This window comes from Pseudonaja textilis, chromosome 2 (genome assembly GCF_049901715.1).
Source record: "Pseudonaja textilis isolate UNSWEBS1 chromosome 2, rPseTex1.2, whole genome shotgun sequence".
Lineage (NCBI taxonomy): Eukaryota > Metazoa > Chordata > Lepidosauria > Squamata > Elapidae > Pseudonaja > Pseudonaja textilis.
This window is the reverse complement of record NC_141991.1, coordinates 54,052,605-54,069,143: the sequence shown is the minus strand read 5'-3', so window position 1 is coordinate 54,069,143 and position 16,539 is coordinate 54,052,605. Positions and strand designations below refer to the sequence as shown.

The 16,539-nt window shown below is 40.2% G+C and overlaps 1 protein-coding gene across 1 annotated transcript in view; it reads right to left on the bottom strand.

Moving 5' to 3' along the window:
• NUP210 (nucleoporin 210) overlaps window positions 1-16,539 on the bottom strand; it is a 101,959-nt gene that overhangs the window by 12,016 nt on the left and 73,404 nt on the right. Inside the window, exons 25-32 of the mRNA XM_087923911.1 lie at window positions 10,905-11,084; window positions 9,460-9,540; window positions 9,156-9,287; window positions 8,349-8,507; window positions 4,317-4,402; window positions 3,692-3,866; window positions 2,617-2,792; window positions 1,246-1,460 (exon numbers count right to left, since the gene is read on the bottom strand). Of these exons, the coding sequence (XP_087780037.1) occupies window positions 1,246-1,460; window positions 2,617-2,792; window positions 3,692-3,866; window positions 4,317-4,402; window positions 8,349-8,507; window positions 9,156-9,287; window positions 9,460-9,540; window positions 10,905-11,084 (1,204 nt within the window). The remainder of the gene's footprint in view (window positions 1-1,245; window positions 1,461-2,616; window positions 2,793-3,691; window positions 3,867-4,316; window positions 4,403-8,348; window positions 8,508-9,155; window positions 9,288-9,459; window positions 9,541-10,904; window positions 11,085-16,539) is intronic.

Sequence of the window (16,539 nt, the reverse complement as noted above, 5' to 3'; positions counted from 1 at the left end):
TACGGCCTATAAAAAACCTGCATCTGGCCTACTGGAATTATCCAGAATCCTAGGAAAAGCACCTTCAATACATTGCTTTATTCAGCCAGCATGTTAAATCTGTCATGCTGAACAAAAGATTGCTTTGCTCGTAATGAGTGTGGCTTTAATATTTATTTGAGGGACTGCTTCTTTCTGATTATGTCTGCCTACGTCCAGCAGAACGGGTATGGAACCAGTCCCGATTACTAATGAGTTATATCTGGCAACACCCAGGAGAAATATCTTTTCTCTCATGGCATCTATCCCTGGAACATCATTCAGGAATGTCAGTCAAGAGAGATTGACCCTTTTTATGCCAGAAATCCCTTAAAATGTGGCTATATCAGCACATTTGAGAACCTGATGGAAATGGAGAACTTGTAAGATGGCTACACTATAATAATATCAAGATGCTCTCTCCTAGTCCTGTTAGTTAGTACTTTTTATTTTTTTCATAATAGTATTCATCTTTCTGAAAGCAGTATTTTTGTACATAGAAGCACTTTTTCTTCTGATAAGCTGACATTATGTTTTAGAAGATCCAACTTTGTCCTGCTATGCTCAGTCTACTGCTGCTACTTTCAGACTCAAGCCCAGACATAAGCCAGTGAGATCCAGTCATGTCCAATCCTTTGTTTGCTTACACCTATTAGACAGAATTTTGCCAGACTAAAGCAAAAAACTTCTAACTTAATATCTCCTGGGAGATTGTAGAATATGGCTTCTCCAAACCTCTTTCCATCTCATCCCTTCTAGCTTGGGACTACATACTTTCTTGATCTGAATCTCCCTCTGGGAAAGCTCCGAATTGGCCAAATCCTCTCTCACTGCTGCTGCAAGTGCACATTTGATCCCACAGACTGAGCAATGAGTGCATAGAATTATCTTCCAAATAAGAAATCCAGTTGGGCAATACTAAGTCTAGCTTTCATTCATATTTTCATATCTATTCATCAGTTCTTAGATCAATTCTACAGAGGTTATTTAAAAAAGGATCAGCAAAATATCCTTAGTATTTATAAAGGGATGCATTACCAAGTATAAAAGCTATTCCCAATTTCTTTCACACACAAATTGTATTAAATATAACTGTAATATATGTTAAATTTTGAATATGTTCAATTTTGAATACGTGCCTTGCATACAAACAGAAAATGTTTCAATGACAACTTAGTCTTTTTTTAATTCTCCGTTCATGCCAATTATTATTCAAAATCATCTTACCATCTTGGTTTACCAGTGAGGAGGTTAAACACATGACATCACCTACAACAATATTAGTGAGCTCAGGGAAGATGGCATGTTGGACAGGAAGAGGGACATAGTCTGCAATATTGTGTTCCGCATCCCAAACCTTAAGCAAACTTAGTCCAACGTTCATTGTTCGAAGTACCAAAGTATTGTTAGAGGTCCCTTTCCCAACCTGTAAAAAATCATCTCTGTCGAGAAAAACAATTTATTAAAATAAATAATAAATTAACTAAATAATTATTAACAGTCAAGAGAACAGAAGTGCGAGAATATCATAGATCAGGGCTGTCAAACTCCAAGCCAATGGGCCAGATGTGTCAAGTGCTGGCTACACCCACACCCGGTTTAGCAAAGGGGGAAAAGTTCCTATACATCATGTGCTGCCATTGTGATGACGTGTGCTGCCATAGATACAAGAGGATGAACAGTTAGATTATACCTGTCTAATGTGGTTTGGAAATGTTTTTCATTTGTTCCCAGAAGGCCAATTTTTAAGATAGTTTTTAATTCCAGCATGTACAGTGTTGTACACAAATTCAGCACACCATTACAGAATGTTTACTGTATATAAATATATATAGGATCAAGTATCAGTCATATGTTAATTGCTTGTTTGAGGCCACTTACAGGTTATTTGTCTAGGTCCACTTAGAAATGACTGATACACTTGATCATGTGCTTTTCTTGGAATACTATAAAGCAAATGGGATTTATTCCAGCTAAATGAATTTAATTACTATTAAGAGAAACTGGCATGAGTTTTAACACACAATGCTGTTGCATTACCCTGATATACATGATTATGCAAATAATTTGAAAAGATGCTTTGAAGTGCATGGTAGTCTGAATATAACATTTGCCTACAACTCTTGAGAGTAGCAGTAGCTTTCAGCTGCCCTTGTGGTTGCCAAGTGGTCCTAGGTAAACACGAGGCTGATTTAAACACTTTAATGACAAGCGCAACATTTATTTCCCCACACTCCAAAAGCACTTTTCTGAAAATAAATTCTAAAGCACTGTCTGGAATATGTTTTCCACCCAACAATCTTGTATGGCCCCATGTACCCTATCAATATGTTAACTGTAAACTACATTCAACAGTTTCATCCAACTCATGGATGTTGGCCATATAGCAATAAAACATTAGTATATATACACTGTTCTATTGATATATATCAAGCACCTGACAATTGCCATAGAACAATCAAATATCAGGTATCATAAATGATAATTAAAATGTTCTTTTTCACTGTGCATCTTCACATAGACCCTAAGTAATAGTCAATCTGAAATGCTTTAGTAATGTTCCCGTAATTTATGACAATCAAATGCTAATCAAATTACCTGTTGATTGCAAAGTGAAGCATGGAATTTTGTGAGTGGAAAGTATCGCCATAATTGTCATGGAAGTGGATAGTCAAACTCAAAGTGATGCCCAATGGTAATGCTATTAAAGGTTCATGATTTTTTATATGGAAAATATGGTTCATGGATATTCTCAGATAGGAAATAGGAGCTACCTGCATGACACGTTCAGTAAAAAATTGAAGGTGAAATCAGTTTTCCTGTTGCTCAAGATACATGTAAGCAGTTATATTGTATATGATTGTCTGGATTACTTTCTACCCTATTAATAAACATGCTTTTGATCTTACTTCATTGTTTGGGATTTTAACTGTGTCTCTCTGAAGTGTGAGCTGATTGAAGGAAGTCCATTTTTTCTGACTGATGTGCATATATCTCATCATGTATTTAGAACCCAGGACAAAAATATATTTCCGACTTTTGACAGGGTAACAACCACCACCAATGCAAATAGTTATACTATTTGGTGCCTTTTTATAACACTTAAACTCAAGTGACTGAGTTAGCCACCTCATTCTGTCCAACTATTTCATTTGTCCATATTTTAACCATTTAGGGATGTTTTCTCAAGAAGCGCTTTTCATTTTCTTCAGCCATTATCTTCCCCAAACTCTACAGAAAATAACATCAGAATTAATTGCACTAAACTTTTAAGTTAAGGAGTTGCAAGTGTTTTATGAAAGATCAAGTTTGTTTGGAGATGTGAAAGACCAAATTAGGGACAGATTATGGAGAAAAATCTGTCACTTTGGTTGCTAAGAGCCAACACGACCTCATGGCAAATAATGAATCAATGAATGAATCAATCAATCACTCAATCAGCATCACGCAATTATATTTTCTAAACTCTGTTCATCACGACCACATTATGTATTTTTACAAAGTTTATATCAGAGAATAAAATGAAAACAGTACTTTGTCATCTGGTTTAAGTGATTCAAAGCTTCAATTATTTTCTTGAGCTAGAGTAATGGAAATTTTAATTTTAAATATAGCAAAATGCCTTAAGAAAGTTAGCATTCTGTTCTCATTGAAAGGAACTGAAACATAGTACCTTGACAGCAACAACAAGGGTCTGGTTGATTCCAAATGATTCTTGGGAAATTATTTCTATTGTTGATAGTCCAATCTGAGAATGAGAACTAAGATGACCACTTTCATCCATTTCTACCACAGGAACCTTGTCTTGACTGTCCAGTACACGGTAAGTTAGAAAAGCGGCTCCATCCCTTGATTTTTAAATAAATAAAAAATAAGCAAATAAGCTGGCAGGCTGTAGATCTCTGAAACTCAAATGCTAGAATTCAAAGAGTAATTATACAAGATACATTCCCATTTCTTAGCACATTGTCTTGTTCTTATATACCTCCAAAGCATTGAGTAAACATATTTCTGTGCTACCAGATTCAAATTTTGGGAATTTACCAAGCATAATTTGAAACACACACAGTACATTTATTTTTTACTAAGTCTCCTTGTAAGCTACTTTATCTGAGGGCCTTTCTCCATCTCCATCTCTGAGGTGGACGGAACATGAGGTCTACTTCAGACATGGCTACTCCTGGGCACCCTTCTTTTGGCACTGGTCTATTTTTCTTCCAGGCAGGAAGAACTGGGCAAAACTACTAGATGCTGAGGCTTTTGTAACTAATCAGCAGCTGATTGGTTTGTTTACTTACCTGTTTGTTTGAACTTTAAAAAAGGAGTTTGTTGACATTAATATCTGCTCTACTTCTATTCCCAGGATAACTAGTTTCTCAAACACCTAGAAAACAAAAATTAGATAAGTTATCATATAAATAGGTATTAGTGTTATCTTCAAATACTTGCATAATAAAGAATGGAATGCACTTTAAAATGACACACACACATACGCACCCACTCACCCACACCCACACACATCTACAGAGATTTAATTCAGAATTATAAGAGACAAAATATATACTAGGATTGCAGGAAAATATTCCCTAAGCTATGATTAACCTCCCAAATTTTATAAGTTGCAAAGTTTCGCAAAAATATTTTTTGTTTTTCTTTAGCAAGCAGTTCTGGAAACCAGAGTTGGCAATAGTCTGAGAAAAGTATTGGGCAAAGAAAAGAAAACTATATGTGTTCTTGTGCATATTGCCTACTTCCTAATATTTATTCTGGGAAAATGTAGAAGCACACTAATTTTTAAGTGAATCTGTTGGTTTCCTTATATTATATATACCATAAAACCTCTTTTGAGCTAAATAGTGAGATAACGTTCAGTACAATAAAAATGATCCTACTTTGTTTTATTTTAGATGTTACATAGGCATGGAAAAGCAACAGTGTGCATCTCTGCAAAGTAGAATGAGATACATTTCATTCCCTGGTGGGGATTGTGAGAAAATCTGGGAATAAACTAGAAAGTATGCATAACAGTCTAAAGGAGGGGTTGCCAACCTTTTGGACCTCAGGGACCACCAAACTCATCATTTTAAATACCATGGACCACTAATATGAATTTTAACTTGACGACATTGTGTTCTGACCCAAACCTTGTTCCAAGGAAACAAACACGAACAGAGGTAACAGCAAAAACTTTTAATGATTCTTTATGAATTCTGTTCCTTTGCGGTTAAAAGGCTGTTTCAAACTAATTATCTCTGATAAGAACAAGCCTTGCCAAGGTTGTGCAAAGCTGCCAAGAACACTAGATAAAGTTACTAAGAAATATTTCAAACACAAAGAGTCTCCAAACACAACCAAGATACTCTGAATGTCCACAAGACTTGAGTGCAAAAACTTCTTTGTTTCCTGCAAAGAACTCCGGTTTCTAGCAGGCTTTTATCTCTTAAGGAAGGGGCCATTACCTTGAAGCCTTACTCCTGAGTCACCCGTGCTGCTGCAGCTGCTCTTTCCTTTGAGCAGCCCTGTGCACTGGGCACAGGCTCCTTGGGGACCTCTTCATCACTGCTGCCAGCCTCCACAAACTCTGAAGGCAGCATTCCACTCCCTGATGGTCCTGGCCCCATTCCTTCATCATACACAGGCCCCAAGACCTCAGCTGTCAGCACCTGCTGCCGGCAAACTACAACATGTTGGTGGGAAAGTCAGTCCCATATTCCAGAGCTGCAGTAGTCACAAGTCTGGTCCTTTGATCATCCCAGAGCAGCTGCTCCAACACCTGGGTACACCAGCCTGCCATGGACTGGAGGAGCTGCTCTGGGATGACCAAAGGGCCAGTCTTGTGACTACTGTAGCTCTGGAATATGAAACCGACTTTCCCACCAACATCAGCAAGCCACCCCGGGGCAGATTTCTCTCCCCCGCCATTGGTCTTACCTTCCAGTTCCAGCTCACGTGGCTCTACTCAAGGTACGATTTACACTTGGCCAAAGGGTGGGGACCAGTGGATGGGTGGGCCATGTGGGCAGCACATTCTTGTGTTCCTGCACAGCCTGGATTAATTGCTTTGGGGAGACATTTCTCTGCGGACCACCAAAATTTCCCCATGGCCCACCAGTGGTCTTTGGCCCACCAGTTGGTGACCATGGGCTAAAGCATAATTCACCAACTTAGAATTTCCCAGATATATCAGGACTTTGTATTGCCTGGCAATGAACTCTGGAAATTGCATAGATGAAAGGTGATAGACTAGAAGTCATGAATTAAAGGAATTTCACTTCCAGAATACTGTATGAAGACAAATTTGATCAATGGAATGTAATAACACTATGAACTATGCAAGGTAGACTTCCAAAATGAAAAATCACCATCCAAATGGTTGGTACTTGGGGAAGATTAAATAGGAATAGCTAAATTGAATCTGACTCAACAATATTCCAGTTGTATCGACCCTATTCATTGCAAAAATGCTTCTTGCTATCAGAATCTTACTTAGATACATCATTTTAAAATCCCAAGTTACAGTATATATAAAGTCCTTTTCAAACCACATGTACCCACTAGACAGAATATAAAATATCATTTAAACATTTAATTATTTTTATTTATAAAAGCCTCTAAGGCTGTAATCCTGCTTACAAATAATTGTGTTGGAATATGGCGGTATTTCTATGTGCATATACACATATAAGCTTATACAGCAATTCTTTCACTTGTATCTGTTTTTGACACATACTATAGCCGTTATTATTCTGACTGTAGATGCAGTCTTGGTATTTTGTATGTAATCAACATATATAAACGGAAATTTTGTTTCTTATTATTTATTAAGCTTAATTCCCAGGTTTGTCGTGATGTCATAGTAAAAACAAAGGTAATTACTGGGCAAAGATCTGTACCAGAAGTCCAGGTTATCCCACTGCCTGTCATTAGAGGAAAGAACATTCAATTTTTATTCTGTATTCAGTGTCCTGTCTTACAGGGATAAGAATTGGATTGGTAATTGCCTAATATAAAAAGTGTATTCTTTAAAATAATTCTATTTGAACTTTTGAGCATATTTAAGACCTCAAACTATTCTGTTCCATACCCCTTCCTAAAGTAACTACTGTACTTCAAGAAACTGCTAGTTACTATGTATCCAAGAGAAACATTATTCCATCTAGATAATTCACATGCATGTGATTCAATGCTGTGATAATGTGCACTAATTGTTCAGTTGAAAGAAATTATTCAGAATATATTTAATCTTTATAGCCAACTTTAATTATTCAAGTTCTTTAGCTCAGAAAATGCCATTCACTTATTTTAGGGTAATCCTAAACACAATTGCTTCTAATTAGATTCAATTAAATCAGTGAAATTACATTACAGTAACTCTTCTAAGTATAATTTGACTATTTTCTAAACTGAGCTCACAATAGATACAGTTTATTTTAAAATTGGAAAGTTATTGCTGATATTGTTACATTAATTGTGAATCTCTGAAACATGAATTTTGTAGCATTGTTCTGATACAGAATGATTATACTCTTCTCTGTCTACCCTATATCAAAAGAAACAAGAAATTCAGTACCAAAAGAAGTAAATTTTGAAATTTGCATTCAATTTTTAAAATTGCATTTTTTACTTAATTTTATTTGTATTTTTTCTAATCTGAGAAAGCCAAGACAGCTAACTGTTTCTAGATGTATAGCTCTTCTGGCTTTTGATATTAGATTAGATGTTAGATATGCTTTTCAGTTTCTCGTTGAAACAAACAAAAAGTTTTGGATTCTCATAGCAGTGCAGGTAGTCCTTGACTTACAACCATTCATTTAGTGACCAAAGTTACAACAACACTGAAAAAAACTGACTTATGCCTATTTTTCATGTGAACATTACAGCATCCCCATGGTCACGTGATCCAAATTCAGGTGCTTGGCAACAGGCATATATTTATGAGAGCTGCCCTGTCCTGGGGTCAAGAGATCACCATTTGACTTTCCCAATCAGCTTCCAACAAGCAAAGTGAATGAGGGAAGCTTAATAACTCTACGTTTCACTTAACAACTGCAGCGATTTGCTCAATTACCTTGGCAAAAAAATGCTGCAAATGGGGCAAAACTCAGTTAACAGCCATGTGACTTAGCACTGGAAATTTTGGTGGTAGGTTGAGGACTATCGGTACTGATTTGATGAGCAATCCCAATGTGCACGTTTTCTTCCTGTGATTGTGCAAAATCATTCAGTCCTTCGTTTGTGGTACAGCACATAGTCTCTTTTTTTAGACTGATTTTAGCAGCTTTCTATAAAGGGCTACGGATCATTCAACAACAGAATGCCCAGTGGATTACCTGTATTTGAATTTCATCTGTCAATTCTTTGGCCATGTATGAGAACTGTCCAGCTGAAGGATCAAGGACTTTCACAATAACCTTCAGCCCCGTTTTCCCTTTCCCTTTTCCATAAACATCTACTGCAAAATTATTTTCCACCGAAAGCTGAAGGGAAGCCTGAAAGGAAAAACAAGTGTTAATTAAGGCAGTGGTGGAATTTTATTCATTATCTCAGGGCTGATGCTCTCCCTTTCTATTAAAAAAAATATTAGCCTTCCAATCAGAGGTGGTATTCAGCAGGTTCTGACCAGTACTGGAGAACCAGTTGCAGAAATTTTGAGTAGTTCAGAGAACCGGCAAATATCACCTCTGACTGGAGATTTTACAGTATCCTTTCCCTGCCACGCCCACAAAGCCAGGCCCACAGAACCGGTTGTAAAAAAGTTTGAATCTCACCACTGCTTCCAATGTTTTATGGTCTGACAAAAGAGATTTATTAGAAACCACCCCAGGATGCACATATAAGAATCACAGAATAGAAAGGAGCTTCCTGCTAATGTAGGAAAATCCTTATTACAGCAACTCTTAGGGTTATCTGGAGATATTATCCCCAGATTTCTCCTTTCTGTTATATTTTTGTGGATGGCAGTTTCAATGCCTTAAGATGCCAAGGTGGGGAAGACCACCTATTTTATATCAAAGCAGATACAATATTTTATATATCCAATGCTGAAGAAGACAATTTTGCCCCAAATCACACTGTATGAAACACTAATTCCAGCAAAGTTGTAAAAAATTAAATCATAATATGGAATTAGCATTTACCTCACTGAATTTTGACTTGACATCCAAGATATCCCTCGTAGTGACAGACCAATAAAATCTTAAGCCTGGCACTGCATTTCCAAATGAAAAAGGTGTCTGATTGCTAGCAATCCCCATCACATATACTGGCATCTGGAAAAAAAGAAACAATGACTAAGGAAAACTTTTCTCCTCTTCAAGGACATTTTTTTTTTAAAGGAAAAGATTAAAATTAAGTGAGTATTAAAGTGCTACATTGAGGGCCAATCATATTTGACTATTGCAGCTGCTGCCACAGTGGAAATAATGTTATACTTTGATTTACCTGAGTTCCAGTTTTCATTCGAGTAATGGGTGCATGGATTCTGACAGCTTCAAGCTGGATTACCTCAACTTCAACTTTATCCTAAAGGGAACATAAGCAAGTATACCAATTCAATTAACTGTGCTGTATGTGTGCATTTTCTTTCATATTTGTTGCCATTCACCATCTGAATCTAAACATTAGAAACAGCATTAATTATTTATTCAAAGCCACTCCAGCTAGCTTTACAGTGTCAATATATGGCAACTACGATAACTCACAAAAATTCAAAATTACAAAAAGTGAATGTATGGCTAAAATCAACCAATCAATTAAACCCAAATTATATAACATAAAAGCATGAAAAGAACAACCAAGAGAATCAAATGATTTATTCTAAGCTACAGAGATGCCTGATATAGATAGGTAAGTGCCATTTTTTTCCCTCTGGGATCTTGGGAATTATAATTTCCTTTTTGATATTAAAGTAGAAACACCTTGTATTGTTAATCTAAAGGGTGGAGTTTGATTAGATGGGATTAGCAGTTTCAGTCTAACTTTTAATTTTTTTATAGCTCATTCCTGCACTGAATTAGAAAAACAGTAAAAGACTTAAAGCCTAAGTGAGATAACAACACATAATGGATGAAATTTCAGATGTGATATATAAATCAGGGTGCTATAAAAACCAAATGACAGATCATAGCCATGTGAGTATATGAAATCTTTGCTCATCAAAATCTAGCCAAGCAAAGCAATACATAAATAGAAGATTTATTTGAAAAGTATATTTAAAACTGGATAACGGATTCATGAACACAGACTTGTTTAGAGTTTTCCATTTGTATTTAGCAGAAATAATAGTAAACAATATTTATGGACAAAACAAGTACAGATAAAGAAGTGGTTGAAAATAGATCTTTAATTTGATGTATGTGAGAGGAAGTGGGGAGAGAATTGCCAAGGTCATGGATTTACTCATCCACACTTCATTTTGGAAAGGGAATAAATATTGACATAAGGGTAGGATTGCTGTTTAAATAAAATGAGTAAAAATTGCAACTCACTAAACATTATTTTCATGAACTGCAGCATGTTGCACTGTTAAAATATAAAATCTATGAGAAGTAATTATTTATCATATTGCTAATAATAGTGCTATATCCCAATAATCAAAGTTCTCATAACAAATTACAAAGTAGTTAAAAAAGAGGAAAAAGGAAAAACAAAATTAAAAATTAGAGTGTCCCTTGTCTATGCTCCTGGAACATATTTACTGGTTTGGTACAATTCATTATGGTTTTATGCTTTTAGAGACTTAGCATAAAAAGTCGTAAGTGACATTCAGAAACTGGTAAAACAAATAATATGTCGTCTAATATAAAACAGACTGCATAAGAAAAACCAGACCTAGTGATATACAGTGCTGGTAGTCCTTGCTACATGTGCATGTATTAAGATGTTACCTGGGATGCAACCACAACCTTGCCAGCTTCTGCGTGAACTGCTTGGACCATTCCCAGTATGGTACTGTTGCCCACGGCTTTGCCAATTATAAAGCCACTGTTGTTTACGGAAGCAATGCTGGGATCATGGATGGAAAAGATTATGTTGAACTGAGGCTGTGGCCCTCCCTCAGAAGTAATCTGTGGTGAGTTATTTAAAAAACAAGAATTACTTTCTCATTTGTTCTCAATTCATAATTTGAATAAGATCTGGTAACAGCTACTTACATTCTAATAATACAACAGATGCAAACTGAGGTTGCTAGTTATACAAAGCTATTTGTCATTACATTGTTCTTCAAAGAGGACAGAAGAGGAAAAGGCACATTATTAAGCATATAATTCATCCTCGCCCAACTGTATAGTTTTAGGCTCTAGGTCTTCCCCTTTTATGTGATGCACTGAAAGGTTGAGAATGAGTATAAAATGCTTGTATTTTTCTTTTATTTACCTGGATATATACTTTCAAGATCAAAATTATTTGCTAAATTTCTCCTATGACTTTTCTTTCCTTGTAACATTCCAATCTAGAGATAGTCCTCAACCACCGCAATTGGTACCAGGAACTAAGTGAGGTGTCAGCCTCAAGATCTCTTCGGGTACCCCAACTATTATCCTTTATTTCTCCCTTAGTATCTCTACTACTAGGCTTACTTCTTTCGGCTGTCATTAGCAACGGGGAGGGTAATTGTGGGGGAAGAGAGCTGGAGGTGTTTTGCATTCTTTTACTGTGGGCAGAAGAAGGGGGGGATTTCTTCTTTCCAATTTTCCATTTCTTTCCTAGCCTCTATCCTTTTGCGCAGCTGCGAGGTCTTATCAAAATATGTCAAGGTCAACGGACAGAGGCCTCATCACTACCTGAAGATGCTCACATGATCATATTCGGAACTTTTAATTGGCAGAGACTTCTGGACTTTGGGGGTGGGAACAATTCCATTTCTTTGTATGTGTGATCTGCGCGCCAAATTCTCACTTTCGAATTCCATTTGTAGCTTCCTTTTCATCTTCCAGTAAAAGAAGAACTTTGCTCTGAACCATGGAGTCTGAGTATTTCTTTCTTGGATTTTGAAAGGAGCACAAACCGACATTATTCGAAAGTCCCCATCAGCCCACCCGGAGAAAACACCAATTTTTCTTCCGAGGGGTTTTCACATCATGTCATCTCCAGCCAGCGAGGAGGATGAGCAGGAGCTGTGGGGGGCAGCAAATGCTGTTACCAGAGATGCCAGCCACCGATTTGTTAGCTGACCTTACACTGGAAGAAACTCCAACCGAGATGCCCAGATGGTCGTTAGGAGTTGGATGGAAAAATCCGGAAGACCCCCCTCCTGGAATCACTGTAAGTCGAAGAGGTGCGAGGAACGGCTGTGGCAGGGGGGAGGAGATGGAATGCAGGCTGGATCAAGCCGGGAAAAGCTTTAAGGATGCTTCTGAGAAACCCGGCAGGGCTCCAACATATGAGGGGAAGAGAGAGCGAGTTCAGCCTGGGAAGTCGGGCTGCCACCACCCCCTGGCCCATCCCACGCCGGCGCAACCACCAGCTCCCGTCTGGGAGCCCCAGCAGCGGGGTAATGCCTAGAAGACGCCACCTGCCCTCCTTAGATGTGAAGTTTGGAGGAAATCCCAAGGACTTGGGGTTTTTCCTGGTGCAGGTTGGAAGCTATGGCAGAATATGAAGGAGTTCACCTCTGAAGCAGCCAAAGTAAGATGTGTTACCAGAACCCTGGAGGATGGCAGCTGACTGGGTGGTGACTCTGTATAATGATAACTCCCCCAACTGCGAAGCCTTGATGTTTTTATGACTGCTTTGAGGAGGAGGTTTGAAGACCCTCTGGCAGAGAGAAGGGCCAGGATCAGGATGAAAACCATAACTCAAGGGGAAGATCAGTTGCTGACTACACCCAAGAGTTCAGACAGCTGGCATATCGCATTCGAGGCTGGTCCCAGGAAGCTCTAATAGAAGCCTACAAAGATGGCCTAAATGAAGAGGTATACCACATGTGCATCTCCAGAAGGGATCCCCATGACTTGCAGTTGTGGTACCTGTTAGCGGAAGAGGTGGAAATAGATCTAGCTCGAAGTAGACGCAGAGGAGGTTCCGCATGGAGCACCATGCTCCCTCCTCGGCTCCGAGAGATCCCTAAGCCCGGAAGGGAGGGGTGATGACAAGGGCCAAATCCACTGCCTGTTTCCGTTGTGGGAAGGAAGGCCACCCGTTCGCGGATTGTCGAGTCAAACCAGATCCAAAAAGGACGGGCCCTGGAAGGAAGCCCGAATCCTCCCCAACCAGGCCTCGCGAAACCGGGCTAACGATAGGGGAGGTTGTAGAAGTCACTCCCCAGCGGAAAAAGAGCTGGGACCCCGACTCCTCCCGACGAGTGAGACCGACTCGGAAGATGACGTCTCGGTAAGTCCTAACCGGGCCCCCTTACCATTCCAATTAAATTAAGGGTGCCCACCTCGGGTATTGAGGGGAAATGCTGGCCTTATTGGACTCGGGGTGCACGAGGTGCCTAATCAGCATGAAAGTAGTTAAAGGCATGGGCATTGGACTGAGAAATTTGAAAACGCCCATATCCTTTTACCAATTAGATGGGTCTGAAGCGGGGGTTGCCCTGCACGGTTCATAACGGAGCCCTTAGAGATGACCATGGGAACCCACAGCGAGACCTTGTGCTTTATTGTGGCTCCCGGGATGGAACACTCCCTAATCTTGGGATTGCCCTGGCTTGGAAATGGAATCCCCAAGTAAACTGGAGAAAGGGGTGGATACGGATTCGTACTGACCAACCTCCAGGAAGGAGGAGCAAACCCCCTTAAACCGGGAAGAATCCCCATCCCAAGCCCCAAACCCCTGCTGAGACAGCTTCCACAGGGGCCGAACGCATAGAAGGGGAGGAGAAAATCCCGAAAGAGTACTGGGACCTAAGAGAAGTTTTTAGCGAAGAGGCCTCCGATGAGCTCCCTCCCCATCGGTCAACCGATTGCAGCATTGAATTTCTACCGGGGTGACACTACCGAAACCAAAGATGTATTCGATGACCCCAAAGGAGTTAGAGGAATTGAGATCGTTTATCGACAAGAATTTGAAACGAGGGTTCATCCAACCTGCCAGACCTCGAGTGGCGGCCCCTGTGATGTTCCGCGAGAAGAAAGATGGCTCAAGCGCTTGGTGGTGGACTACCGAAATTTGAACGCGGTATCCGTGGAAAAATGTGTACCCCTCCCTCTAATGAAGGACATGTTGGCTCACCTGGCCAAGGGAAGATCTTCACGAAACTGGACTTGAGGGAGGCCTATTACGAATCCGAATTAAAGAGGGAGGCGAGTGGAAAACTGCATTCAATTGCCCAATAGGTTGCTTCCAATTCAATGTTCTCCCGTTTGGCCTACAGGGGCACCAGCTGTCTTCATGCAATTGATCAACCAAGTGCTCCACGAACATTTATACAAGGGGTTTTGGTCTACCTTGACGATATCCTTATCTACTCGGAGACCAGAGACCAACATGTGAAACTGGTACGGTCCGTGCTGCACAAATTGCGCGGCTGCCAAATTGTACGCCAAATTGTCCAAATGTGAGTTCCATCAAGAAAAGATTGACTACCTGGGATATCAGATCTCACCCGAGGGTCTTGAGATGGACCCGGAGAAGGTACGAGCCGTATTGGAGTGGGCCCCACCAAGAACCCGAAAACAACTTCAAAGTTTCCTTGGATTTGCTAACTTTTACCGGCAATTCATCCCATGTTTTGCTAAAATAGCCATGCCTATCACCAACCTCCTAAAAACAAAGGGAGAAGCGAAGCCAAAGCCTAGCCAGCCGTTGAATTGGTCTATGGAGTGCCAAGCCGCTTTTGAGAAGCTAAAAAGACTATTTGCTGCCGAGCCAGTGCTAAAGCATCCGGACATGGATGTCCCTTCGTGATCCAAGCTGATGCAAGTGATGTAGCGGTAGGAGCGGTCTTACTTCAATTAAACGAGAAGGGGACACTACAACCGTGTGCCTACACATCCCGTAAATTAACTGACACTGAACGTAGATGGGCTGTCTGGGAGAAAGAAGCTTTTTGCAGTCTGCTGGGCTCTAATGACCTGGAGGCATTTTCTGGAAGGCGCGAGGCACCCATTTGAGGTTTGGACTGATCATAAAACCTGGAGGCCTTAAAAACGCCTCGGAAACTATCTCCCAAGCAAGTTAGGTGGGCCCAGTACTTCAAACGATTCAATTTCTTTCTGAAGTACATCCCAGGAGGAAAGAATTTTATGGCGGATGCTTTATCTAGGATGCCACAATACAACAGTGTTCGAAAAGAAGTGATAAGTCCGATTGTGCCCACCACACAGCTGGCAGCACCAGTGGTCACCAGGCGCAAAAGAAGAAACAAGAGGCAGATCTGTCCAATGATTTGATCGAACAATTTAAAGAAGCTTTGAAAACAGATGAATGGTTCCAGGCAAATGCAAATAACTGCACTGTTAGAGATGGGTTAGCCTGGATGGGAACGAAGCTGTATGTACCTAAAACATTGAGGAGCCAAGTATTACAACAAACTCATGATTCCAAGGCAGCGGGTCACTTTGGTTTCGTGAAGACCTTACACCTGGTGAAACGGCAGTTCTGGTGGCCCTCTTTGAAAAAGACATTGAAACTTATGTAGCAAGCTGCCCAGTTTGTGCCTCAGCTAAGAGACCTCCGGGTAAGCCGCCAGGTCTGTTGCAGAATGTGGCCAGGCCAACTGCCCCTTGGAAGGAAATCTCTATGGACTTTATAGTAGATTTACCTGAGAGTGCTGGGCACACGGTGATCTGGGTGGTGACCGACTTGTTTTCCAAACAGGCACATTTCATACCTTGCACCAAGATTCCTCGGCGAAGTCGTTAGCCAAACTGTTCATTATACACGTCTACAGACTGCATGGTGTTCCTGAACGTATAATATCAGATCGAGGAGTTCAATTTACCTCGAACTTCTGGAGGGAATTTTTGAAGTTGATAGGCTCCACCCAAGGGTTAAGCTCCGCCCACCACCCCCAAACTAATGGGGCCTGCGAGAGGACTAACGGGGTGCTAGAGCAATATCTCCGATGTTACATAAATTATCAGCAAGACAACTGGGTGGACCTGCTACCTTTTGCCGAAGTAGCGTATAACAACTCCGTTCACAGCAGCACTGGTTTTACCCGTTCAAAGTGGCCACGGGACAAGATTTTGTACCCATACCTGAACTTCCTCGCGAGAAACTCCAATATCCAGTCATTGGATGACTGGATATCTCAACTACAACTCAATTGGCCAGTCGCCGCAAAGCTCTGGACGAAGCGCATCAATCCCATAAGAAGTTTGCAGACAAGAAAGAGCCCCACAACAGTCGTATCAAGTAGGCGACAAAGTATTCCTCTCAACCAAGTATCTGCAAACCACTCAGAGATCAAAGAAGTTAGGCCCTAAGTATGTGGGCCTTTCCTATTGAGCGGTGTGAATCCCGTGACAGTTCAATTGACGCTACCAAAGACTCTTCGTCGCATTCATCCTGTTTTCCATGTCAGCCTGCTAAAACCCGAACACACCTGTACATTGAGACCGACCCAGACTG